Here is a 26173-nt window from a genome sequence, read left to right on the forward strand (position 1 = left end):
ATGACAGATCTCATTGGAAGATCTTGGAGTGTTCTGCTTCAAACTCTCCTCAAGGTGTTGCCTGGCCAAGTCACGCAGGAGATGATAACGGTCTGATGGTGACCACTCGGGAGTTAAAGCAGGTGCACGCAGGCGTAGGGGCATTGCTGGCTTCACTGGTGCATCTTGTGAATGAGATTTTAAATCAAAATAGATTTAAAGAAACAAAATGCCTTGTCTAGATCTAGATCTTCATATGGACCTGGGACAGTCAGCTCAGAGGAGCTTCACCACACTGCTCTTCAGATGCAACACAAGCTGCCCCTGCCTAGTTTACCTGTGCATTGAGAAACAAATCAGACATCCCCAGCATGGTGCCCAATGAAAATATATGATACTGGTGTTTGACACAATGGTGACGCGGCCTACTGACGTGCAAGTGGGTTCCAAAATAATGTGAATTTTATTACTTGGCTTTTTGCTTACTTTTGAAAAAGAATGATTTTATTCTATTTCTAAATGTGACAGAAGTGTGGCAAAAATAAAAATGTGTTCTTAATAGTAAAGAGCTCTCTTTAGACTGCTTCTAAACACTCTAAGTACAAATAAACCACTGAATGCAGTTTGCTTGTGTGCAGATTTTTGCCAAACAGCAATAAATCCTGACTTATTAAATTTAATTTGGTCGATCAGTGGGGAAATGCACAGCGGTGCTGTGCTCAGTTACGGTACAAAGTCCTAAATCACCTAGTTTGTTTGCAGAGAAGTTTAAATGTGAATCTGTTGTCAGCAGCGTGGCACTAATTCTTCTTTAATGACCTGCTGTAATGGCAGTGCTGTAGACAATCCGGCACACAGGGTTACATGGACTAGTCCATTAGCCACTGTTATGAATATGGGGAGTACGGAAGCTAACTCTTTTAATGATGTTTCAGTCACCCCTGGGGTCACAGCAGCACAGCATCCATCTGCCAGAATTCCTGTCAAACTGAAGACTCCCTTCCACAGAGCCTCCAATCTCCATGCCCCTCCCGCCCCACGCTCCCTCCCCCCTACCGACCGCAGTAATTACTGCCTTTCCCTTCACTGCTGAGTGAAACAATAGCATCATGTCATTGGAGAGGTTAAGATTATCTGGTTAGGGCTGACAAGATGTAATTGCTCAGGCAATTTTAGTGATGCACGGAGGGCTGCATTTACCAGCAGCTATTTCAATACAAGTCTTGTCTTCTTGGCAAAGAAATCCAGATGAAGTGATATTTTAAAGTTTGTCCAGAATAGCTGCTGAACTTGTACAGTAATTTTCCTGTCACTTGCTTTGTTCTGAGCCACAGTTCAGTGCTGGATGTTGGGGATAATTAAAGCTTTTGGTGCCTCCAGGAGACTCATTTACTGTACTCCGATTTCCTAGATTTTTAACATTAATATCATGAACTGCCCTTTTCCAAAGGTGCACGCAGACCTGTGTGCAGCTTTTCTGCAGCCCTGATGGTGAGGCTGAAGTACAAGGTCTCCAAAGAGACACACGTGTAGGGAGTTAACCAGTGCCAGTTGTCTGTCTGTGCCTGCCTCTGGTTTAGTGACAAGGACATGATAGTTACCTTTGGGAGGAGATGGCTATTACCCTTACAATAAAATATAAAATACAGTAATGGATTATGTGGTGGGTAATAGCACCCACAAGCATTAAACACCAGATATACCACACCTGCGGTATTGATGGCTGGCTATAGACCTTCTAGCTGAAACAGTGCATTCATTCTTATAAGAGTTCACTGTGGTATACCGTGGTCAAAAACATCTAAACTACATTCCGGGAGATTACTACAGGATCAAGTGTCAATTTAGGTAATGAACTGACGAAGGACATCACTCTTTAGGATAGCCTGTTTCAGTGACATGTTTCAACTGGAAGTCATCCCATTTCTACCACTTAGTGTCTGCCCAGGAGCTGAAGTCATGTCCATCCAGTTTAAGACAACAATATGGTCTGCAGAAATGAATGAATGGGGAATGGTGGGCTGGCTCAGCAAATGGCCATTTTGCTATTTTGCTATCTTGCTATCTTTTATAGTACGCTCTTTTGTAAGTGTTCACAGACTGCTGAATGAAACTGTAACCTGGACTTTACAGTCAATCTCACCAGCCTCCAGGTAGGATGCAATGCTTTTTTAAAAACTCAAAAACAACTCTTGAGGCTGTGCTGCATTCAGGTTTCTAATGCTTTAGCTTTTATACAGTAACACTGCAGGCGTTGTCTAGAATTCATCCACCTTGGCTTTTTAACTTGCCACAATGAGATCACAGAACTATTATTTATAGGCGAAATGCAATGATTCCATTCTCCATGACAACATATTAATAGCAAGTAAGTGGAGACTATAGTGCTGTTGGCAGTGGAGGGAGAAGATAGAATATAGCCTCGTTTATGCTGCCTGGCGCTACAGGCTTCGGCTGTCCATGGCTAGCAGTTGAAATCAAAAGGGCGTTTCAGTGCTTTTCGGATTGTGTTTTATGTTAAAGAAACCAGCAGTAACAAATATGTTTAACCATTGCTAGAAGTTAACTTTTTAAGGCAGTAGTCAGAGTTTGCTACCTGCCTGGAAAGTTGGTAGCAAAGTGGTTTTATTCGGCAGTGGTTTATTCAACTAATAATTATATATATATATATATATATATATATATATATATATATATATATATATATATATATAATCATTAAAAAATAAACACTTACCTACTGTTTCAAATAGACTGAATATCCCAAACTATCACATAGTAGGTGTATATTTAAATCAGGAAGTATTTATTGAAACCACCTTGTGCTCAACTAAGTAATGGAAATAATACAATTCCTTGTTGAAATGTATTTTGTTTTATCCTTAAGTTCTACAAAAATGCAACCATCTTTGTCATCTAAGCATTTGATATGCCATCAGTATGGTTAACCAGGTTATGTTTCATCAGTGCAAATGAAGTGGTATGAAATGATCCTCGTTTCTGTCTTCAGTTGTTGACTGAGATTTTGGGAACTAACAAACCCTACACATCTATATAGTGATTATATAAAGAATACAAGTAACATGTGCCACATTATTGGTGAAACCTGCATTGTATGACTTTATAAATTATAAGGTTACAACCACAACCAAGCTGTGTTGACATTTTTTTCTTCTGTATAGGTACTTAGCTTCCTATATGAGTCACTAGCACTTTTGAAAAAAACAAGGTCTTGTGGTATAAGAATCACTGGAGAGAAAATGTGGAAAATCAGAAAATAGAAGCCCCAATATGTGCCCTTTAAATGAGGGCATTCCTGGATGATATTAATACGTGCCACAGAGGCATAGGCAGACTTCAAGGAAGAAACCAGAGGGAGGTAACAAATACAGGTTTTAACTAACAAAAAGATTGGTCATATGTAAACTTGTAAACTTGTAAAGTGTGTGTGGGAATGTAAGGTTGGCAGATGGGGTTGAATCTGTCCTGCCAGCAGTCACAGGTGTGGCCATTCCCCAGGTAGATGCTAATTGGGGAGTGGCGACATGTATAAAAGAAACCAGAAATCCTTGTTTGTGCTGTGAGTGGGTGTTTGTTCTGTGATTTTTGTATTGTTCTGAAACTTTATAGCGAAGGCAAATGCCCAGCCTGTATTGTTTGGTTTGGTTTGGTTTGGTTTGAACATTTGTTTAGACCCTTGTGCCGTGTTTGTTCCTGTGTTTTGTTTGTTTTTTGTTTAATAAAGTGTGCAACAGCGCTTCACGACGGCTTCTGTTTTTGAGTCTCTAATTCCTGCCGGTAACATCTTGGGCCGTGACGCTATCCTGTCACAGGGGGGCTGGCATTTTTATCATTCACATGGGATTTCAAAATGCCATGAGGGGCAGGCCTGGACATGCACGTGTAAACAGTTCTGGGGGGCCTGCAGAAGTTAAACTTTTTTAGACTTCCTAATTTCCAATCTAATCATCAGACATCCAGACAAACCAACACTGTACCAGACCTGGGATCAATTAGAATTATAATTACATTTATAACAGCAGAATTGTTTGCTGAAATGGCAATTGCAATGCTAATGTGTTCAATTTCAATTATATTTACAATTATACTGCAGTAATTACAATTATAATTAAAATGGCACTAAAAAGTAACATAAACAACTACACACATGAACATGTATTCTCTGTTTATTCTAAATAACCAAGCAATAATCATGGGTATAAATACAGAGTCATACTACGTAACTTTTTTTCAAACATATGGGGTCACCAAAAGTTTAGCTGACTGCCTAGGGCAAGATATCATAAGCCAGTGGTATTACCACTTGTAGAAGACTGTATTATCATAGTTAATAAAATGGTGTTGTATTGTTCAGAAGGATGGGTTAAGTGTTGCTCTCCTTGGCCCTTTTCCAAACAGACACTTCAAGTACAGCACATGAGAAGGGGTTCCTATTGTCATTCCCAGCATATCTGTTTCATGTGACACAATGAAGTCAGATTGAAGTGCAGCATGCTGGCGCTGAGATTTAACAATCAATTATGATGATGCGACTCTGGTGGAATCCTATTCAAAAAGGATACTGCTCACTTCAATGGAAGCGGTCTCGGCAGTATGATCTGCTGTATATTGTGTTACCATCTCATGTAAAGCCAGTTCTTGGTGTCTCTGAGGACGCCACTGTAACTGGAAGTGCGGAACATGTTCTTTTAAAGTGCTATGTGATTTCTTAACTTTTGCATGTTGGGGTGTTGTGATAGTGGTTGGGTGGTTCATGATCCAGGTTTGCAAGATGTAAATCAGCAGGAACACTGCAGTACCCGCGGAACTTTTATTGACATGCTGAGATTTTTCAAGCTCCTATTTGAGCTCATAGCTAACACGTACATACGGCCCTGAAGTTCACTGGCGAGACCTTGAATGCCCCTTGGACCAGGATGAGTGCAGGCTTTTTCATTCACTTTCTCAGGTAACTCTTCATCTGAGCTCTAATCCTAGCTGTTCAGCTCAACCTTTGCCTCTATTCCTGTTGAGCACGGTGGCTGAAAGTGGGGTTGCTGTATTTCATCTTCCTGTCAAGGAGCAGTCTTCCATCTTGCACGTTTTCTAAAAATAAGCACACAGTGTGTTTCAGTTAGCGGTAAAGCAGGCCAGGAAAGTGGAGCACTGATCTGAGTTGTGTGATATAAAAGGCACCTTGATGCCTGTGACAGAACAAATGCAACATTTTTTTTCTCTGGAGTACAAATCTCTGATATTGCTGGTGCTTGATGGGTCACTGTTGAGGTCAGTTGGCTAAGCACAGGTCTGCACCTTTCTGTTTGTCTGTCTGTAAGTGTCTACATTCCAGTACTGAACCCCTTTTTTGAAATACTGTGAGATAATATGAGATAATAGATCAGATTTGCTTTTGAGGTCGTTTTTGGTTGCTGAAAGGCATGTTATAATTAGGGTTGTCATAGATGTTGCAGCAAATGTTACCGAGCTTCTGTCATATCCTCCTAGCCTCTTCTAGACATTTTGGATTGCATTTGGATATAATCATGATGACCTCCTGATTTTCCTTTCAGGTACAGTGCAGTAACTACAAGACGAGGAGGACCCTCTGCATGTGCTTGCACTGTTTTTTCTAGGTGATCAAAGTAGAGTTTGTAAATAAAACAAGCAGGATGAGAACCAAATCTTTCAATCTGTTCTGAATGCAGTCACACTGTGCATAACCAGGTGCTTTTCCTTGCTTGCTCAAACTTAGCTGACATAAACAAAGGCTCTCAGTTGGGATGTTTATTATGGACAGTTTTCATTATCGAGAATAAACCGAGAATATTGAATTACTTTGACTTGTCTCTCCAGCTGTATTGGAGTCCCAAAGAATTGTCCTAATGGCTTCCCAGACACTGAGCACAGAAAACAGGTTGTTTTCAAAGATCAACACGATCAATGTTTGAACTTGGCAATGGGGTGTAATTAGTGTTTCAGAGTGCCTATGGCTACAGTATTGGGGCTCATGTAGTTTGTATTCTGTGCCAGAGGATCCTACATGTTTATAGGGTCAGTCAAGGAACTTTCTTTCTTGTCAGAATGTGTTCACATTGCCAAATTCCAGCAGCTTATCATCAAACTTCATTTTTCTCTTAACCAGGAATTTTAAGTAGATGATGATGTAAACACAGCTGATTTCAAATGATCTATTGCTGTTAGAAGTTCTCCATAGCCATGAGTAAGCAGAGTGTTGTAACCAGCCTAGCTGACCAAAAGGGTCTCGTGCAGTGCTATGCAAGTGAACAGATCGCCTTCACTATAAGCTTTTAAGTTAAGAGCTATGCATTTTGTCTGAACCTCTACGTTCGCCTTTAAAATTGAACTTGCTTGCTCTTTTACTGCTATTTTTAACACAGTAGCTGCTTTATTGATGAAACCTAAACATAGCTTTGCAGCAGATAAGCAAGGCTTGAGACGAGATTTCGTACATATTCCAAATGCACTCGGAATGCACTTACAATCAAGCATTGAATGTGGTTACTTGTGATAGCATTATTCATGAATTTTATTACATTTCTTTTAAAGGAAATAGCCCCTGTTACTTGTGTACAGTTAGCATCAGATGTTGTTAGTTTGAAAGAGTCACAATAAAACAGCAATCAATACCTGCTTTCTTTAGCTTGACTTTGTTCCTGTAATGTGACCTGTGGTTTGTTGCATTGCTCCTGTATCAGAAAGGATTGTGCAGGCTTGTCAAAATGCTTCCATAACAATTTCCAATCCAATCTTTTTATTGGAGCCATCAGTTCAATTGTCTCTTTTTTATATTGACCAGTAGATTGGTAATAAGGCCTGGAAGTTTAGTCATAGCTACATTTCCATCTGTAGCAGATCACTTTCTATGACCCTGTTGCATATTTGACATTGCATCTTTCTCCATTAATGAGGCAGGGGACACGCTGAGCTGCCATGGTTGAATTTGCTGTCTTTCATCATTGTGAAAAAATTATAGGTGAAGAAGCAATTCAGCTGACGCATTCCTGATAGATTTCTGATATGGAGTGAAATTGCCCGATGACTGCAATTTAAAACTTCCTACCCATGAAAATGTAGAGAGTGTTCTTCAGTACAGATTCAGTATATTCACCCCGCTGATGGAGAACACATACACTGATACAGCACTGCGATCATTACCCCGGGCTATTTCAAACCCAAGAAGGTGCGCTCGGTTCAATTTCAAGTTTTTTACAATGACAAACCATACACACTTTAGTTTGACTGCAAATGAAATGCACTTTAAAATCACATGCTACACAGAGCTGTAGAGTATTGACATTTAAATGCAACCTGTATTAATGTATATGTGGCAACTGGTACATTAACAAAACACAGGACATACTTTAAGTACTGTAAGTACATTTATTTCCCCTTATAAAAAATGCAGCACATTTAAAAAGACATCACAACTTTTCACCACAGCTCTGTCAAAGCTCTGTCAATCGATTCTGTTTATCTTTCTGTTTATTTATTTATTTTTTTTAATTCATGCTGTGAACTTTTTACGCCAATATAATATGCATGTGCTATAGTAAAAGATCTGCGGTACAATATACAGTGTGTTACTCTATACTATTCTAGATCTGTGTTCTGGTTTTGCTGCTATGGGTCCTAAAGGCTACTATCATTTACCAGGACCCTACAAAAACACCCATTTCTGGTGTACTCAATAAAACACTGATGTCAACATCTGCACATCTCCGTCATCACAGAAACCAAACCGCACTTACAGAACCACAATGTGACGCTAGCTGCACTCGGTGGAAATGATCCAGCTAAACGTGAAGCTTCACTTTACTTGCAAACGATCCATAGTTCATTTGCTAAGGCATATGTGACAAGAACCCAAACCTTGCTTTTCTGTATGCATACTTATTGTGTATTATTACACTGAGGGTGAGCAGGGTCCACTTCTGCTGTTGTTTAGCTCATTAGAATAGACCAGGATCTTTTTCTTCTGTTCTTCCTACACATTATTGTTCTCATGACACTTTCCCTATCTTTTTTACTTTGCGAAGTCTCCTGCTTCTGAAGCATAACATAACAGCTTGTTATGTGAGCACAGTTAGGCTTGGCAGAGGCGCTCGTAACATAAACACAGAGGAGTGGCTGGCTGCAATCAATCAGGCTAGCATTGATAGCACAGATCTTGTTGAGTATGTTTGTGTGTCGGCGGGCTGAAGTAAATCTGGCAACAACAAAGTAAGAAGACGAATGGCTTAATTAACTTTCCATAATTAGATCGATGTGAATTTAAATGTGTCAAAGAACCAGACATTGCACCTGGCACAGTGCAGTGCTAGCCAGCCCTGTTTCTGCTCTTGGAAGGAGTAGTGGGGTCTGGTTTTCAGGACGTCCTGTCACTTTATAAGTGATTTAGCTTGCCTGAAGTGAGCGGTATGTCAAGGTGTACCTGCTCATCCATGTCTTCTTGATAAAGTGGAGTTATGAGTGAGGACCAGCGTGAGCATAAGAACATTGCAGTAGCGTTTTACTGAAACTGCAGTAGATTGTACACAGATAAGCCTCAATTTATTTAAGGCCTGTAAAAGAAAATATGTATGGTATGTATGTAAGTTTAAGTGGATGTTTGCAGCCTGGATAAATGTCCTATATGAAACTGAGATCCCCATCAGTATCTTAGTGCTAGGGAACCACAATGAAGTCATTTTACCAGTCAGGATTGTTTGTATCCTGAAAGAAACCCATTAGTGTCCCAGATCCATAATCACTATAATCTTGTAAGAAACCCGTCCGTGTGCTAACAAAGTTGGCAATCTGCACCTTGTAATGCAGAGAGTAAAGCACAAGCTACTGTACATAATCAGATTGTAAAAAGCAACCCAGGAGTTCCGTGACATCACAAAGGACGAGGCCGCAGTCATGGAACTCAACTTTTATTAACTAAAAATCACAAATCAAACAAAAAACTACTTTTTTATAATAATTAGTCACTGTCAGTCACTTTTGGCTAACATCAGAGCATTCATAAAATGTCACGCTGACTATAGCTTTAATAAGCTTTCACTGCATTGCCTCCTTGAAACCGTCAAAGCACTTTGAAACCGGCAGATATTAAAAAAAAAAAGGCTGCAAATTCTCATTCCATTGACATCAGATCGCGTCTGTAATCAGAAATATTAGGCGCGATCTGTCGTCATAATAGTGATTGCAGGCGAGTACTGACGTCAGTAGTAGCCTGTAATCAGAGAATTAAGCACAGTATTTTATAGGGAAATATCAGTTACACAGGTATTATAACACACTTAAGGGGTGATGTAAGGATACACGCGAAGGGATTTGCGGGTGCAAAACCCCCATAATGCTGCCGTAAATCGTGTTTAGCAGCCCGTAAAGTCTGATTTTAGCCGCCATAAAGAATGGTGTTCACGTGGCGTTCTGCACCCGCTATAAAATTTGCACTTTGCCATCATTAATCCATTAAAATGATATTGAAATGCATTCAAATGAAGAAAAGAGCATGGAATTGGGCAGGATCGGTATACTAAGCGGGCGCAAACATTATAATGTGATGTAAGGATTTTGCACCTTGCACTTAGGCAATTGCTGACCCTCCAAAAACTTTACACCTCTTTACAAGGTGCAAACCATTGTAGAAGCGAGCAACTAAGAGCTGTATAAAAGCACACACCTGCAGAGACCTGTCATTGGCTTCAGGATGGCTGCTGTGGTACATTTCCTGATGCAGCTACACTTGGCTCTTGTTGAGGAGAGACAGGAATATGTTTGGAGGAGAAGGGCAAGACGTAGAGACCCTGAATATTCAATCTCAGGGTCACTTTGTTTGGGATGACAGAGGATGCGGTGCTAAAGCATTATCGTCTCACTCCGCAGGTCATCCTTGACCTCATAGCTGAGTTGAAGGATGAGCTAGACCCCAGCCTCAATCTAGGGACCGCTATCCCTGCACATTTGAAAGTGCTGTGTTCTCTGCACTATTCAGCCTCTGGTTCCTTTCAGACCACAGTTGGAATGTCTGGAGGGATAGCCTAATCCACCTTTTCCAGTGCTAGGCAAATTCCTGGATGTCATACTGAAAAGGGCAGGCCAATACATGTCATTTCCTAAGGATATTAGCATAACTGATGTTGGCTGAGGCTTTTTAAACAACTCTGTTTCACTCTGAGTGACCTCAGCCTAAGGACAGCTCCTTCTCAGAAAACTTTTCTTTTCTTTTCTGTGCTCCAAGAGGACTTTGCTACCATTCCTCATTTTTTTTGGTTTGTATTTTCGTGCTCCACAAATGTCATACAGCGACTACTGCTCTCTGTACTCCTAACTCTGCAAGTGCAGCCACTAAATAGACCGATGCGCTCATTGAGACACTCATTATCATAATTGAGGATCATTATTTGTGCGTGTTGAGTAATTTGCATTGCTCTTAAGCTTACATAGGGCGCAGTACAAAATAATTGCCTGGCCGCAGTGAAATCTGAATTTTGCATCCCCAATTATTTGCACTGCGCCTATAATTACATCACCCCCATAATGTCATTTATGGTAGATTACAATGTAAATAGACGGTCTGTTGAAATGAACTGCAGGCCCATATTCATTTAAGGTAAAGGATAACTATTTCTATGTTTCTTACTTTTATTTAAGCACTCCCAATGCTGCAGACCTTAGGTCTTGGAAAGATAACTGTCCAGTAAACTGGTCTAGTTACCAATATACTGTATTTCAATTGAAATCATGACACAAAAGTTACATGTGCAGTTATTGGTTGTCTTTTTGTAAAACGTAAAAAGTTGGTGTTAAAAGGGTATAGTGAAATCGATATTTAATAACACAATGGAGGAATTTCACCATGAAAAAGAATGTTAATAAATCTTGATATCTGGTAAAAAAAAAAAAAAAAAGTTTGAATCTTACGTACATGCAGGGATTTTTTCTTAATTTGTGGTTAAGCAGTAATATGATTAAAGTGCCCTCTGCCTCATGTGTGGGATTGTTTTGTGTTGAAGATGCAGGGCATAATGTCTATACAAAAAATTCAAAAGCAACCCATTCCATAGCAATCCAAATGTACATACAGTTGCAAGCTGCTTTACACACACATTGGTAAAATGCAGGTGTTTTTGTTGTGCAGACCAGCGTCAAGGAGGGATTACTACTGAAACAGACCAGTTCATTCCAGCGCTGGAAGAGAAGATATTTCAAGCTGCGGGGAAGGACACTATATTATGCCAAGGATGCAAAGGTAAAATGTCTTTTTTCTTTCTTTTTCAATGTTGTTATCCTGCATGGGCTAACTCAGACCCCACGGCTTATTCACATTTATCTGATGAGCTCCTCGTTCTCTTGACGTCTAGTTGACTCGTGTTTGGGTACCACTCTCTGTTCTGTGATCATGTTCTGGTTATGCGCCATGCTTTTGCGTGTTGTGTATTATCACAGCTTTAGGTTAGCCAGAGATCACTTTCAAACTAATTTGCAGCTTGGACAACATCACCACACGCACACAACTGGGAAAGAAAATGCAGCAGAGATGGTGTGTCTGTCTTAGAAATTATTTAGCTTGGGCAGTGATCTTGGAGCTTTTGAACTCTTTGAATGTCATCATATATATATATATATATATATATATATATATATATATATATATATATATATATATATATATATATAAATGCTTTTCTTACAGGCTTCAGTGGTCTGACAGGCCAGTCCTGAAGCTCACAAATTGTTAAACTTGTCTGACTGTGTATTGTAAGCCCAAAATAACAACCTTAGACCTTGCTTGTCAAAATTCCTCAGTCCCTCAGCTGCCGCATGCTTAGTCATACAGCAGGAGAACTGAGAGAACAAAATGTAATTAAAATTTAAGGCAGGCCACGGTGTACACTGAGAAAAATATTGCTATGCAGATATATACTGTTTCTGCTGGAATTATTCTGCCCAAACACAGCAGCGCATGAATTATACATGTTACAGCATAAACATATATTTTGATAAATGGGCACCTCGTTGTTATAACGAGTGTAAAATATTGATATCGAATGAGACTAGGCCTTTAGAGAGCAAACTTTGCAAGTAAGCGAACGTTTTTTTGTTAGGTACGGTACAATGTTTCCTTTTGATGTTTACCACTTTAAACATGCACAGTAAAGTAGCAGTTTACTGTGTTACCGTGCCTGTCTAAACGTCATCATGTTCTCACTGTGTTTTACGACAGTGCTTCAGATGTCCCCCCGAATGTCTGTGTAAAATGCCTATCAATGGAGAGCAAACCAGGGTCACAGCATCCTTCCACCATACAGACGATGTAGAAATCCCAGTCGGAGAAAATGCACTAAACTCACGTTTTGTTAGCATCAACGATCTGTTAAATTGTCAGTGATCTGATATTTTTGCTAACCCACACAATAATATTTGCGGGTCTGAATGCTGGAGACGTAGAAATCGATTTGATCAACCTGTTACTCCCCCGTGGTAAACCACAGCTGGATTTCAGAGCCTTCACATCCCTGGGGAATCACTCTGGGTTGCATGATTGCAGCTATTTGTGGTAATCACGCAGGGAGAAGCAAAGTGGTTGATGCAATCCGTTTGATTGGCTTTGTTATGACATGGCTCACCACACGTTATGAGATTCTGAGCTGGTTATGTGGACTTTCATTTCTAAATGTGTGTGGATGTACCTCCTGATGGCCTAATTTTCCATAATACTTTATACTGGATTTACAGCTGAATGTTGTATGTTACGAACATCAGTCAGTTTATGTCATATTCAGTGTTTCTTCATATACAATTAAACACTGTACACATACATTCTGTTACACAAATACAAATAGCAGTCATTTATAAAAAGTGACTTGTTATGATTACATTCTTCAGAACGTGTTAAACTTTTGATGTTTAATAATCCTGTAATTTAAACATTTATCAAATGTAATAGAAACGAACAGCCCTACTATATGTATGTGTGTGTATATATATATATATATATATATATATATATATATATATATATATATATATATATATATATATATATATAGTTTATATTGTCATGTACTGTATATGTCACCTCTTGCCAGTCAAGTTTCCCACTTCTTTAACTGGTTTCAGAATGGGGGGACCAGATTGCTGCTTGGGGGATGCCACCCTGTTATTACCACACCCTAAACAAACTGTCCGCCTATATCAGTTTCACCAAGGTCCGAGTTACTTTCCCCCCAGCTGCTTCAGTGTTTTTAATGAATCCTGTTACCCAGAAAATGATTGTGTGGTGAGCAGCTTTTCCTCTTTAACCTCTCCCTAATCCCCTGATAAGCAGTATGGAGGCAGTAGTCGAGTGTAAATATTTTGCTGTGGTCAGTTCTTCCTGTGTTTGTTTATCATGCTTGGTTGTGCTTTTTTTCATTAAAATTTTTTTTCATTTACAGTCTCTCATTTTTGATGAAGTTGATCTGTCAGATGCCAGCGTCGCTGAGTCAAGCACAAAAAATGTCAACAACAGCTTCACGGTAGGGTGCTGTTAAGATAAATGACTTTAACACTCAGGATGAAATGATTCGGGGCCACAAAGGCTTGAAAAGAGACCGCTGCATGAATGCAGTTAGACTGTTAATGTTTTAGCCCGCTGTCATGTCTCCAAATATAATCTGTATGCAGTATAAACAGACTGTATGTTGGTACAAGCTGTACATACTGTAATATCAAATGTCATTGTAATTGTTCCTTTGAAAATTTGACTGCTGGCTTGTTAATCCGTTTGAAATATATACACTAAAATCGCATTAACTTGCCGTATTTTGAACTTTTTAAGACAGTAGTGTTGCATTTCAAAATATCAGGTGAGTCTTTTTCAACACATAGTATGGAGTGGGAGTCTTATTTCTATACCTGTCTTTGGTAAGTCAGTAGAAATAACCCTGCAGGCCTCCCTGTCATTCACTGTGGTGTACAGTAAGTATTGAGGGCTCTCCCTGTCATTCGCTGTGGTGTACAGTAAGTATTGAGAGATCTCCCTGTCATTCACTGTGGTGTACAGTAAGTATTGAGGGCTCTCCCTGTCATTCACTGTGGTGTACAGTAAGTATTGAGGGCTCTCCCTGTCATTCACTGTGGTGTACAGTAAGTATTGAGGGCTCTCCCTGTCATTCACTGTGGTGTACAGTAAGTATTGAGGGCTCTCCCTGTCATTCACTGTGGTGTACAGTAAGTATTGAGAGATCTCCCTGTCATTCACTGTGGTGTACAGTAAGTATTGAGGGCTCTCCCTGTCATTCACTGTGGTGTACAGTAAGTATTGAGGGCTCTCCCTGTCATTCACTGTGGTGTACAGTAAGTATTGAGGGCTCTCCCTGTCATTCACTGTGGTGTACAGTAAGTATTGAGAGATCTCCCTGTCATTCACTGTGGTGTACAGTAAGTATTGAGGGCTCTCCCTGTCATTCACTGTGGTGTACAGTAAGTATTGAGGGCTCTCCCTGTCATTCACTGTGGTGTACAGTAAGTATTGAGGGTTCTCCCTGTCATTCACTGTGGTGTACAGTAAGTATTGAGGGAAGGTGGAATAGGTTGCCCTCCACAATCTGCAAGCTATTACACTTTTGAAAGGGAATGCAGTGCAGAGTGTTCTATTGTGTCTTCATTGTCCATCCATGCTTTTCAGTTGTGATTCTAATATTGACAATATGTGTGTGTGTGTGTGTGTGTCCCACCCCCAAGCTAATTGTAATTCACTCAGCATTGTGTGTGTTGGAGAGCCATAGGATGTGCTTCCTTCAGCCAGTTCTGTGCATGTTGTAATTTGTCATGCAATGTGTTGACAGTGTGGAAGCATTTTACATAAGATATATTCAGCTATTATTCCTGTGGTACTTAGCCGGAATTGATTTTGTAGCCTTGATTTTGTTACCACTTTGGGTAATTAATGATCACATTTCTGTTTATTTGGTAGTTAGGTGAAATGGCTCCCTGCTTTCCCTCTGCTGTGAAGGTGTACAGTATCTAGCCTGAGATTGCTCTCACTACTGTATAAAGCCTGATGTGAAAACGGTCTGAGTATATAGGAGAGTTAGGCAAGCCATGGATCATAACAATACTGGGTCATTCTCCAGGCCTTGCTAAATTAAGATGCTGTCGTGGAGTAATACAGCTCACAGAGGACTGGGAGTCTATACATAGCAGCTGTCCTTTTCATTTGACTGAACAGGGTTTGATAAGTATAGCAGCGAGGAAAATCTTTCTTCAGCCAGAGTGGTAATCTTCATTGACTTGTGTCCACTGTGAGGGGCCCAGGGTAACGTGCAAACAAATGCTTCTGACCAATACACTAGTCTGGATTTATGGTTCTCCTCATCAAGGTGATTGTTTCTTTTAAAAAGCAAGTAATGCTGCCTACAGAGACGTAAAGGTGAGCCCAAAGTACAGTTGTTGAAACGTAGTGCTTTTTTTAATAGAGAATGGAACAAAATGTATATTTCTAGGAAAATATGACGGCTCTCAAACAGACAATTAGTAAATAGTAAAATGCATTGGAAAGTGGATGAAAGCCTTAGAATCGTGCAAACAATGACAGGGTCTACAATGCTCTGCTTTGTTTTTTGTCAACACAGTTTTCATTGAATCGCCAACTTCAGTGATGCTTCAGGATCCTGCCTGAAGCATTGCAGATCCACCAGGCATCGGTGTAGCCGTGGTGGTGCCCATGTCTGTCATACAGCTGCCCCGCCCACCTTCAAATAACCTGCTAAATGAATAGCCCCTGTCTGGTAACTTCATTTCTGCAGACCATTGTCTTCAGCTTGGATTGCCTACCTACAATAGGAATTGGGTTGTCAGAGTCTCTCTGGGATTACAGTGTAGGTACCTGACTTTCTCACAGCCCAGAGTCCACCACCAACCTTTTACTGGGCTGCAATCCATCATATTGTTATTGATTGATAACATAAACGTCTATCTGTTTCACATGTGTTGCAAGCATCTGTTGTGCATGGCTGTTGAGCCAGGTGGGAATACACATTGCACGTAGCGTGGAATGAGGGTCTTTCCTATGCTTTGCTACTGCAAAAGACATGCCAACAGGGGAAGAATACGTCATATTTTAGTTTTTTGTTATAAAACAACCAAAATGTAATTCTAAAAAATGAATTCTAAGAAAGAAGTGTATGGAAGTATTGCCAATAATTTTTAAATTCTTACTATTAGTTTTTCTATTATTTGTGGTCCCCACAGAATGCTTCAAAATTGATTCAACATATTTATATTTGTACTTGCAGTCAAGGGTACTATTTATTCATGCAAACAATCCCTTGATTTAGTAACACAACTGTGCGCACCAAGAATGTTGGCTAATAAAAGACATGGGCAGTCTGCCTATCTCCAGAATTGCAAATTAAATCAGACTGACCTGTCCCCAAGCGACCGTGCCCAGCATCTCAATGAATACTGTTGTGCGCTGGCAGCCTTCAGTAAAGAAAACCACAGCTGTCATCTGTTGCAGATATAAATAAATGATTTGCGCTTATTATACCGTGTGGGTGTCCACCAAGGTGTCACAATGCATTTCCATAAGCATGACACAGGAAATTCTGCTTTCTGTAGTGGAAAAAGACAAGCGACCCTTATTGACCGTTCTGCATTAAAGCAGTGCTACATAGTAAGCCATGGTTTTGCAAGTAGCACATCAAATGCATATCAACATTTTTATATTAAGATTAACGGTGAAGAAAATGGGCTAAATAACCCACTGTTTGTGATGAATTAATATGTGTTAACCTTTTAACTGCATTTCTGAAATAGTTATGTATCCAGAACCAAGCAACAATAATCTTCAGTCTGTAGACAGTCTATCACATATTCATAACAGTATGCATCAGTTGGACTAGTGTACACTATTGAACAGGGTTAGATTCAGGGACGCACACAAGGTATCTGAGGTTCCCCCAGCAGTGTTTATAAGAAACCCTTTACTTTACCTTTGCTGTATCACATGTTGTCCATATCGCAGCAAGTTTGTTCAATGTATTCCTAATTAACACATCATAGGTGAATCAACTATGGGATTACTTTTACTTGGGAATGTTCACCAGGAGAAAGAGGAATGTTCTTCTGAATATTGCTGTGTGCTCGGTTCATTCACGCTCCTGCAGCAATGCTGGTACTGTGATTCAAAGTAGTGGCCTGTTGTGTGATCCGGACACTCTGAGATTCTTTTTTTTCTCCTGGCGAGCGAGTAAATGTTGAGAAATGTGTTGCGCAGTTGTTATGTGATTAAACATTTCTAGTCAGCAGTATATTAAAAATATAACGCTGTGATACAGATAACACGGGACACGTGTGTTTCCTGTAAACTTTGCAGTACATTCTGTAACGCTTTACTGGTTTAATTCTCATATCCTAATTCTCATAAGTTTAATATTATAAGTTTAGGTAATTCCAGTGATGTATTGTAGCTGATGATTCTCAAACTGCAAACAAGTGGCCCTGCAGAGATGGCTGCGCACGAATGCAATTTTTCATCATAAAATGGATCAATGCACTGTCTGTGGATCTTATAACAAGGCCATGCAATCACCTAGTGTCATCAGTGTCATAGCACAGTAGGTGCTTATTTCAGATCGACTTCAGAAGCTGAGAAGTGTCGGCACATTCATCACATCACAGCTGAAATCTCCTCGCAGGATTCAGACTTCAGTGGTTCACTACCACTTGGGAATAGTGAAATGCCTTGCAGCCGCCACTGGGACAGTCATTGATAATTAATAATATCACTTGGTTCATTAATGGTCTTAGTCTCAGTCTAGTCCAGGAGCAAGAGAGGGTGGGCAGCTTGCATCTCAAACCTCCAACGTTGTCACTCAAACATGAGTGAATTAGTACAAAAAATAAGACATTTATTTTATTAGTTGTAACAATCCACACAGAAAGCATTGCCTGATGTCAGTTATTTTTAATAAAATGGATTACATTATAATGAGAGCTCATTGTATTTGAGCTCAGTAGAATTAAAGCCAGGAATAATAAGCCAGTGGCAGCTTCAGGACACTGCACGCCCCCATAACTATCAGCCCACTTCTGATCAAAAGTGACACCCTGTGCCACACACTGATCGTGTGTGTTCTGACAGGTCTGGGCAGCTGAGCAACCGCAATGTGTGCTGACAGCTCCTATAGCCTCTGTTGCATTTCTTATTTGTAAGGACTTGTTTCACGTGGGCAAGGATTACATTAAAAGAAGGAGCATGCAGGAAGATATCGGAGCAGTGTTTCCCCCATTTTAAAGCTCTGTATTGTAGCTGCCACTGACTGTGCTGAAGGAGCAGAAGGAAATCCTCACAGTGAGGTCACACCAGGAAATAAAAATGGGGGGGGGGGGTTGCTTTGCAGACATCACCTCGTCAGCTTGAAGCCTGAAGTTTCCCAGAGCTGCCTGCCTGCTTATTAGCAGAGCAGGAGAGAGCCAGGGAGAGAGAGAGGGAGAAAGCAAGCCGACGACGCATTATTTTCTAATGACTTCTCTCTGCTTCATTTGATCAGTCGTCCTGGGAATCAAGCATCCATTTGGCTCCACACTAATGAAGAGAGAATTGCTCCTTGCATAAACTGTTTAATCAGAGAGAGGGGAAAATGTGCAGCTGCTAATAACTGTTTTTATCTGGGGTTTGAGGGGGGTGGGAGCCCAGGTTTGTTACAAGATCCTCCACAGTGAGGTGGAAGAGAATCGAAGGCAGTGTAAGGCTGAAGGTGAGTGGCAGAATAGGCTGTGGTGGTTTGTCTTCTGAAATCTGCAGTGAAATTAACAGAGGGAGAGAGAGCCTTTTTGTGTAGTCGGAGGAAGGGATTAGAGATGAGAGGAGTCCAGTACGTACTCCAGTGGGGATTGCTGACCACCAGGCATAATGTGCTGCAGCAGAAATCAATAAATCCTACTGCATGCGGGAAGTGACATATCATTCAATGTGGTGCTGATGCTTTTTTTAAATGTATTTTTATTCATTTGTTTTTAGTCTGGATTTCAAGATGTTTTGTTCATTTTTCCCTTGATTTGTTCTCTTGCCTCGCTCCTCAAGCAATTGCTGCCTAATGGTGAAGCCTGCGGGGGAGAGAGGTGGGACATAACAGCTGGGCTGACCCCCCAGCTACTTCTGCTTGGCAATGCCTATTTAGAATGCCAGCAAAGTTTTTCTTATTTATTTCTCTCACTAGCTAAACCCTTTCACTCCTAACACCACTGTCCCAATGGTCAGTGTTTTTTTTATTATTGCTGATTTTAAATTGAAATGAAAGTACTGATTAAAAAAGCAACATTAGGGAATGTAGGGTTATAAAGCAGCAGGCACTAAATTCTAATCTCTATGAATGAACATTTGGTAGCGTGGGGGAGATGAAAGGGTTATTAAGTGCTGCTGGATAGCTCTGGTTTTGGGTGGGGGGTGGGGGTTGGGGCAACTGCCCTCCCCAGCAATATGAAACCAGCTGACCGCTGGAGCAAGTGAAGCCAGGTCAAGTTATAGGATTCTAATGACAATGACAGTAGTTGAAAACCGCTATCGGGATTTGAACTTCAGTGCTTCAATGCACAGAGGAATGCCTGAACACATGACGCCACTGTGAAAAACTTGATAATGGTTGACAATGAGACATTGCAGGGAAGATTACATTTGGAGCTCTGTGCGTGTGCGTGCGTGTGGGAGTTGCAGTTCTCAGCTTCTCGTCTGTCACGTAGCTGAGGGACGGGGGCAACAGCAGGCAGAGAAGCAGAAGATATCTCCGGGGGAGTTTCTGGCAAAATGCATTTCACTACTTGTATAAGTACATTAATATATAGCCCACATAGGCAAAGCTTATCACATTGCACTCCCAGAACCAGTCTACCATATATTAATATATCTAGGTGTGTGGCTGCAGTCTGGTTACAATACACATTAGTAAAGCACTGCTTAAAGGAAAGGCATATTAGTTGGCTAACCTGGTGGAGGTATGTTGCAGCTGGTTGCTGATTTGCTGAACGTATTGTATAAACTGTAAGTGATCTCAGAGTTGAAAGAGGTACAGCATACAGCACTGTCTTTTCTTGCCAGAGACCCAAGCTCTTTAAGCATAAAGAGCCATTAAAATGCAGCAGTGTTGGCTGGTTCAACATTACAGCACTAGACATATTGACCAGCATTTTGAAATCAATTTCCTGGAGACCTCATCTGCTCAGCTGTGAGGCTAATGCAGGGACTGGGTGGGGGTCAGAGAATGAAAAACAATTAATAAATAAACGGATGAACACTTTACTGAAGTGCCCTTAACCCTAACAAATCCACTCATTGTTTGTTCATAAAAGAAGCACGCAGGTACAGTATCTAGGAAATGAAGTGGTGCAGCACTTCAGAGCTGTTAAAAAGGATTGCCATTAATCCACAATTCTAATATTGGAAAGCGAGAGGGATATGCAGCAGGCTTTGTCATCAATTCCACCACCTGCTTTATTCCCCTTGAAAATGTGCGCCTGCCAACTGATCAATTACTCTAATTTACACGTTAGGATTTGGGCATATCTCGACTCCCCAGATACAATACCCCTCTTAGGTATTTATAGCACAGCCACAAAGTGAAATCATAAGAGCAGGGGAGGGGCTATTTAAGGAAACAGTCTGACAGCAAGCACATGGCTTTAACTCATTAAAGATGTGCAAGTGAGTGCTCTGAGGCAAGGCTAGTTATCACCCTTAGACAGCATGGAATTACAGCTTTGGATTTAGATGAGATGGCAGTTACAGGATTTTTTAATTTGGGATTTTACAAAACAAAAAACAAAAAAACAAACAACGTACCTGCGACCTTCTATTTGTGTTGGCTTGAGAGTTATAGAAAGCTGGATTTCTTTTGGGGTTGGTAGCTGGGCGGTTAATGCTCGGATGGAAATAAGACTCCTATTGCATTGCAGTTTCACCCATTCCAGGTTTTCATACGAGCTTGATTAGCCACAGTGTATAGTAGCAAGCTCAGATGTAGTTGACAGTGTACGCGTGGGTCCAAGTAAAACACATAGCCTACCTGCTACTTTTGTTTCTGTTGGTATGAGTCAGACTTCCTTTGCAAAAGCAATTAAAGACTTAAAATTCAGAATCTGAATGACTGCAGTCCACACCGTGCATTTTGAACCACTGGAGTCTGTCAGTATTTCTGAAAGCTGCTTGCCCTTTTCCAACTGCTCTCAGTTAGTTTAAACGCTGCAGAGTAGGAGTTTTTTGCCCTCTTTTATTTATGTACTTAATTGTAGTGATTTAGTAGACTCCTTGTATCTCTGTTTATTTTCGTACTGTCTCTGGTGTCATTACGACAGCTGTTTTTTTTTTCTTCAGTGACCGAGCATCGCACTTAATTGGATTTTATTGGGTGACATGCATTGTGTCCGGCATATCTGAATGTATTAGCGAGGGACTACTGTATCCTTAAGCAGTTAAAGAGCTGTGGACTCTATCACGGGGGCCAGTACAGCAGAGATTCAATACTACTGTATGGTACAGATGTTAATTATACAGTCACATTACGTGCAGTTTGTCATGTACTGTACCTCGTGTGATGAGCGGGAGACACACAGAACATAATCCCCTCTGCACATTCTCTCTGGGGAGCTTCAGCCACTCGTTTCAAACAACAGTGGAATATTTAATGAGTCGATAGGAGCGTTAACCACAGAGGGTTAACAATCGTATCAGTGCGACAATCAAACTAATGGTAACGGCCAAGGCAATTATTTTATAAGGACAAGAGGAAGGCAAAAACAAGCTGTGAGGACTATGAAAACTGACACGCGTGAACACACACGCCCACGCATGCACATGCGGCAGTCTCATCCCTCTTTTTTTCTGCCTAATCTCTTTTTCACTTTCATCTTTCTTCATATATACAATTCCCCCACTGTATTCCAATGAATATTTACATACATTTGTCTATGGAAAGAAAATGAGCAGTATTGATTGATGTCATTTGAATTTGATTGTAAATGGTGTGAGATGGAGCTTGATGTGCTAAAATGAGCTAAATTACACTGCTGTTTAATAGAAGCAGTTCGATTGAAAACGAGTTCCAAAGAAAACAAGATACATACTGTATTAACAATTAAAAACAACAACAAAAAAATTGAAAGAACATAACAATTACATTTTAGCCTAAGCACCTCATAATTTATAACATTCAATTTCCACATGTCAGCTGTTGTTTACATTGCCTTTGCCAACAACTGTAAAATATTAAAGTCCCTATGCTCCCTATTCCACGATACTGCCAGCATAGCCAGAGTTACTGATTATAAATGCAATAACAAAACAATAAAAAACAATAAAAACAAAAAGTACAGCCCTTGGAAACATGGGGACTGTTATTTCTGTCTGGAGAGGCAGTAGCAAACATAATCATTAAAGTAAAATTCATATGATGCAGTATGCTTTGCATTCTGCAGTTTCTCCTCATTAGGTATTTTGCTTAGTTAAACCAGCAGCTGAGTTACTAGAATGATCCTCTTTCTTAGATGAAGACCCAATGGCTGCGTGGGTGGTGCTTGTAAAAAAGTGATTGGTGCAAGTGTGGGTAGAGGAAATTCAACACACAAGGCTGGACCGTAGGGAATGCACTGTGCAAGTGCAAAGAGACAGAAAAGGGAACATAAATGTAAAGCGCTCCAGTTCTTTCTCTGAATTGTATTTGATTTTTATGGAGCCTGCGTGTGGTGGGTCTATGGCCATCTCACTAGCAGTGTGTTTGTCCTTCGGGGATTGTTCTTACCAGGCAGTCTTGAGTGTAAAGGTATGCCCTGTCTCTATTCTGTGTAGCACGTATTTGGTGTATAAGCAAGGACGAGCAGAGATTTAGGAGGTAGCCAGACATTCTTTGAGTCAAAGCGAGAAAACAAAAGTTGCAGGCAGCGGAATCAGTAAGTGACAGGATTAAAGGCGGCCTGAATCTGTTGGGAGGGTCTGTAAATGCAGCACTTGTTACGAAACAGGCTTTTTTTTCCAAGACATTCTCGACGTCAGAGTGCATTTCTCAAGCTGCAGCACCAAAGACGTGGGCTGCCCCGGCTGCCTTTTAAAGAGCGGGTACATCCCTGCAAGCGCCACTGCCAGTGTCAGTTCGGAAACACTCACCCCCCACAATCTTTTCCAGATAATTACACCGTTCAGGAGGCTCATTCTTTGTGCAGAGAACAGAAAGGAAATGGAAGACTGGATCACCTCATTAAAATCTGTACAGTCCAGAGAGCATTACGAGGTAAGCTTTTATTTTGTTAGCTTTCCCTCAATGTGCTGCACACCGTCTTCCCAGAGTGTGTGTTTTTTCTGATTTGCACAGACAGCAGCAATGCAGTTACCTGCATATCATTTCTCAGTCTACATGCTCTGTAATTGGAATGTTTTGTTCCTCTGATAATATGTAGGGTATTTGAGTGATGTGTGTTCAGCATGGTATAGTAGAACTGTAAAACATTTTATTGAAGGTTTAAAAAAAAAAAAAAAAAAAAAGATTCTGTTTCTAAACTCAATTGTCTTAGCATAGACCGTACACACTTTTATTTCCATATTAGTTTATTAGTTTACATTTATTTTTGTTTTTGAGCTTGGACTTACACTGCATTTAAATAGGCATCACACATTCGACCGGTTTTAGCACCAATCTCAGACTAGGCAGCATTAGGTGATTTTATATATGAAAACCCTTACATCCATACTGTATGTGATATACTGTATACTGAATATGAGAATATCAATCCTTATACTGAATAGGACAGAAAAGAAAATTCCATTATTGCTGCTTGGTTTCTGGGACATGTTTTTGAGTGTTAAAAAAAAAAAAATATATATATATATATATATATATATATATATATATATATAATGTTTTTCCAAAATCCCTATTGCAAATTTCTAAATCATGTAAACACAGCTACTGTAGACTACGAAGGATCATTTAGAACCAGTTTTAGGGTAACATTTGTTCCCTGTAATTGGGTCATAAAAAATTAATTTAAAAAATTGTCTAAATGTGAATAAAATAACTGATTGTTTTGTGATCGAAGGCTCTCCAACTTAAACAATCTCTATACATTTGTCATGATTTTAAGTATTATTATTGTAAAGTACAATTATTATTGTACTTTGATGTAATATGAAACCAAATCAAAAGCCTTTTTTTGTAACACTGTGTGCTAGTTAAGCCTACAATAGCCAGTGATGGGGACTCTGCACAGGGAACTACAAAAGAGGCTTGTGACAGCTCTGCACATCGATGCACTTGAGAAATGCATAAAAACATGAGCTAGAAGTGCTTAGACCTAGTTATGTCTCGGTGCTGCCAATTTGTCTAACTTCTCCTTTGCTAGACGGCACAGTTTAATGTGGAACATTTCTCAGGGATGCACAACTGGTATGCCTGCTCCCACGCCCGCCCCACCTTCTGCAACGTGTGCCGGGACAGCCTCTCAGGGGTCACCTCCCACGGCCTCTCATGTGAAGGTAAGGACTGCCAGGCACTCTGCACAGCACCTTCCTTTATTGTGTACCCAGGATTCCCATCAGATTTTGGAATTCCCTCTGGTGTATTCCCCTGTGCTTCATTCATTGCCCCATGTCTTATTAACATGCCTAAATACATGAACAATGCAGTGGGTTATTGTTTTTTGGGTTGTAGGTTTATTGTGGTTAGATTTGCATGTCATTGGTATTTGTCTGTATATTTAAAATAAAATATAAAATTGATGAAAAAACTAAAGATACATTAGTAAGAGGTTGATGATACAAGTTTTAGGCTGGCTGCAGATCCAGAACTCTATAGAGCATTAACATAAACCCTTGTATTCCATTATATATATATATATATATATATATATATATATATATATATATATATATATATATATATATATATATATATTTTTTTTTTTTATATTTTTTTTACAGTATTTAACTATAAGTTCAGCTTTATTTTCATTATTGGTCAATAAAGACATTTGTCAAAAATGTACAGTTGTTCTTCTAAAGGTGAGTATTTCAGACCGTGGCAATTGTGTTTTAAGCTGCAGTGGGGTTGGGTTATCACAAATGCCAATAAAACAGGAATGAGACTTCAGTAACACATCACATCCAGAAATATAACCCCCAACGCCTCTAACATGGAGAATCACGACTTGAATTGTTGAGAATGCAGTGTTGGCACATTATTATTTATGTTTTTAGTACAGGATGTCAGCTCAACAATATTGTGAAAACAACAAATGACTTTTCTGGTAAATCATCTCATTGTCTTGAGCAGTTAGGGAGCATTATGCATATTTCTCCTTGGCTGGCAGGTGCTTTTTGAGTTAGACTGGTAAATATTTTATTACTTGGATGGATATTGAAGTTGATATACATGGAGTTTAGCATCTTTTACTTACCATAAATCTATTGCGTCTGATCCAAATACTGTACACAGTGATACGGTGATTAGCGCACTGCAGAAGATAATGGTTTACTGCCAGACAGATGCTGCTTTTTAGTGTCTGCTGAAAGCATTTATATTTTTCCGGTGCATTTATTATTTAAATGTGGTTGGTTTAAAAAATACTGGTACAACAAAAGCATCACATTTCTTCTTGAACTTTATTATTGAAACAAAACAATGGGTTTTTGTCTTCTGTTTGTCATTGGTTAATTATTAAGATATACAGTAAGCTGTTTTACACTAATGTGCCATACAGTTTACACAAAGCACCCAGAGGGATATGAAAACGCAGTGGAAATTTGCCATATTTGGTTGTATCTAGTACGGTGTACACCATGAGACTGTGTCGGGCACTCCTGGGGGAATTCATGCTCGTGGCTTTATTCAACCAGGATCCTTACATTGTAGATACAACAGCACTCCCAGCTGCTGAAACATGGCATTATCAATGGGAGTTATTATGTGTGCATCATTAATCTATTATTATTATTAATTATTTCTTAGCAGACACCCTTATCCAGGGCAACTTACAATTGTTACACGATAGCACATTATTTTTACATACAATTACATTATTTTTTTACGCATTATTTTTTACATACAATTACCCATTTATACAGTTGGGTTTTTAACTGGAGCAGTCCAGGTAAAGTACCTTGCTCAAGGGTACAGCAGCAGTGTCCCCCACCTGGGATTGAACCCACGACCCTCCG

The 26173-nt window shown here is 39.9% G+C and overlaps 1 protein-coding gene across 5 annotated transcripts in view; it reads left to right on the forward strand.

The window, feature by feature from the left end:
• The window catches only part of LOC117405994 (diacylglycerol kinase eta-like), a 74727-nt gene that overhangs the window by 16992 nt on the left and 31562 nt on the right, over positions 1-26173 (forward strand). For 4 of the 5 annotated variants that reach the window (XM_034009612.3, XM_059030294.1, XM_034009611.3 and 1 more), the window contains 4 exons: positions 11129-11239; positions 13428-13508; positions 23148-23252; positions 24361-24493. In XM_034009612.3, coding sequence (XP_033865503.3) covers positions 11129-11239; positions 13428-13508; positions 23148-23252; positions 24361-24493 — 430 coding nt within the window. Of the gene's footprint in view, positions 1-11128; positions 11240-13427; positions 13509-19794; positions 23253-24360; positions 24494-26173 lie in introns of those variants that run through there. The other variant, XM_034009617.3, reaches the window with a different exon arrangement.

This window comes from Acipenser ruthenus, chromosome 9 (genome assembly GCF_902713425.1).
Source record: "Acipenser ruthenus chromosome 9, fAciRut3.2 maternal haplotype, whole genome shotgun sequence".
NCBI classification, from domain to species: Eukaryota; Metazoa; Chordata; class Actinopteri; order Acipenseriformes; family Acipenseridae; genus Acipenser; species Acipenser ruthenus.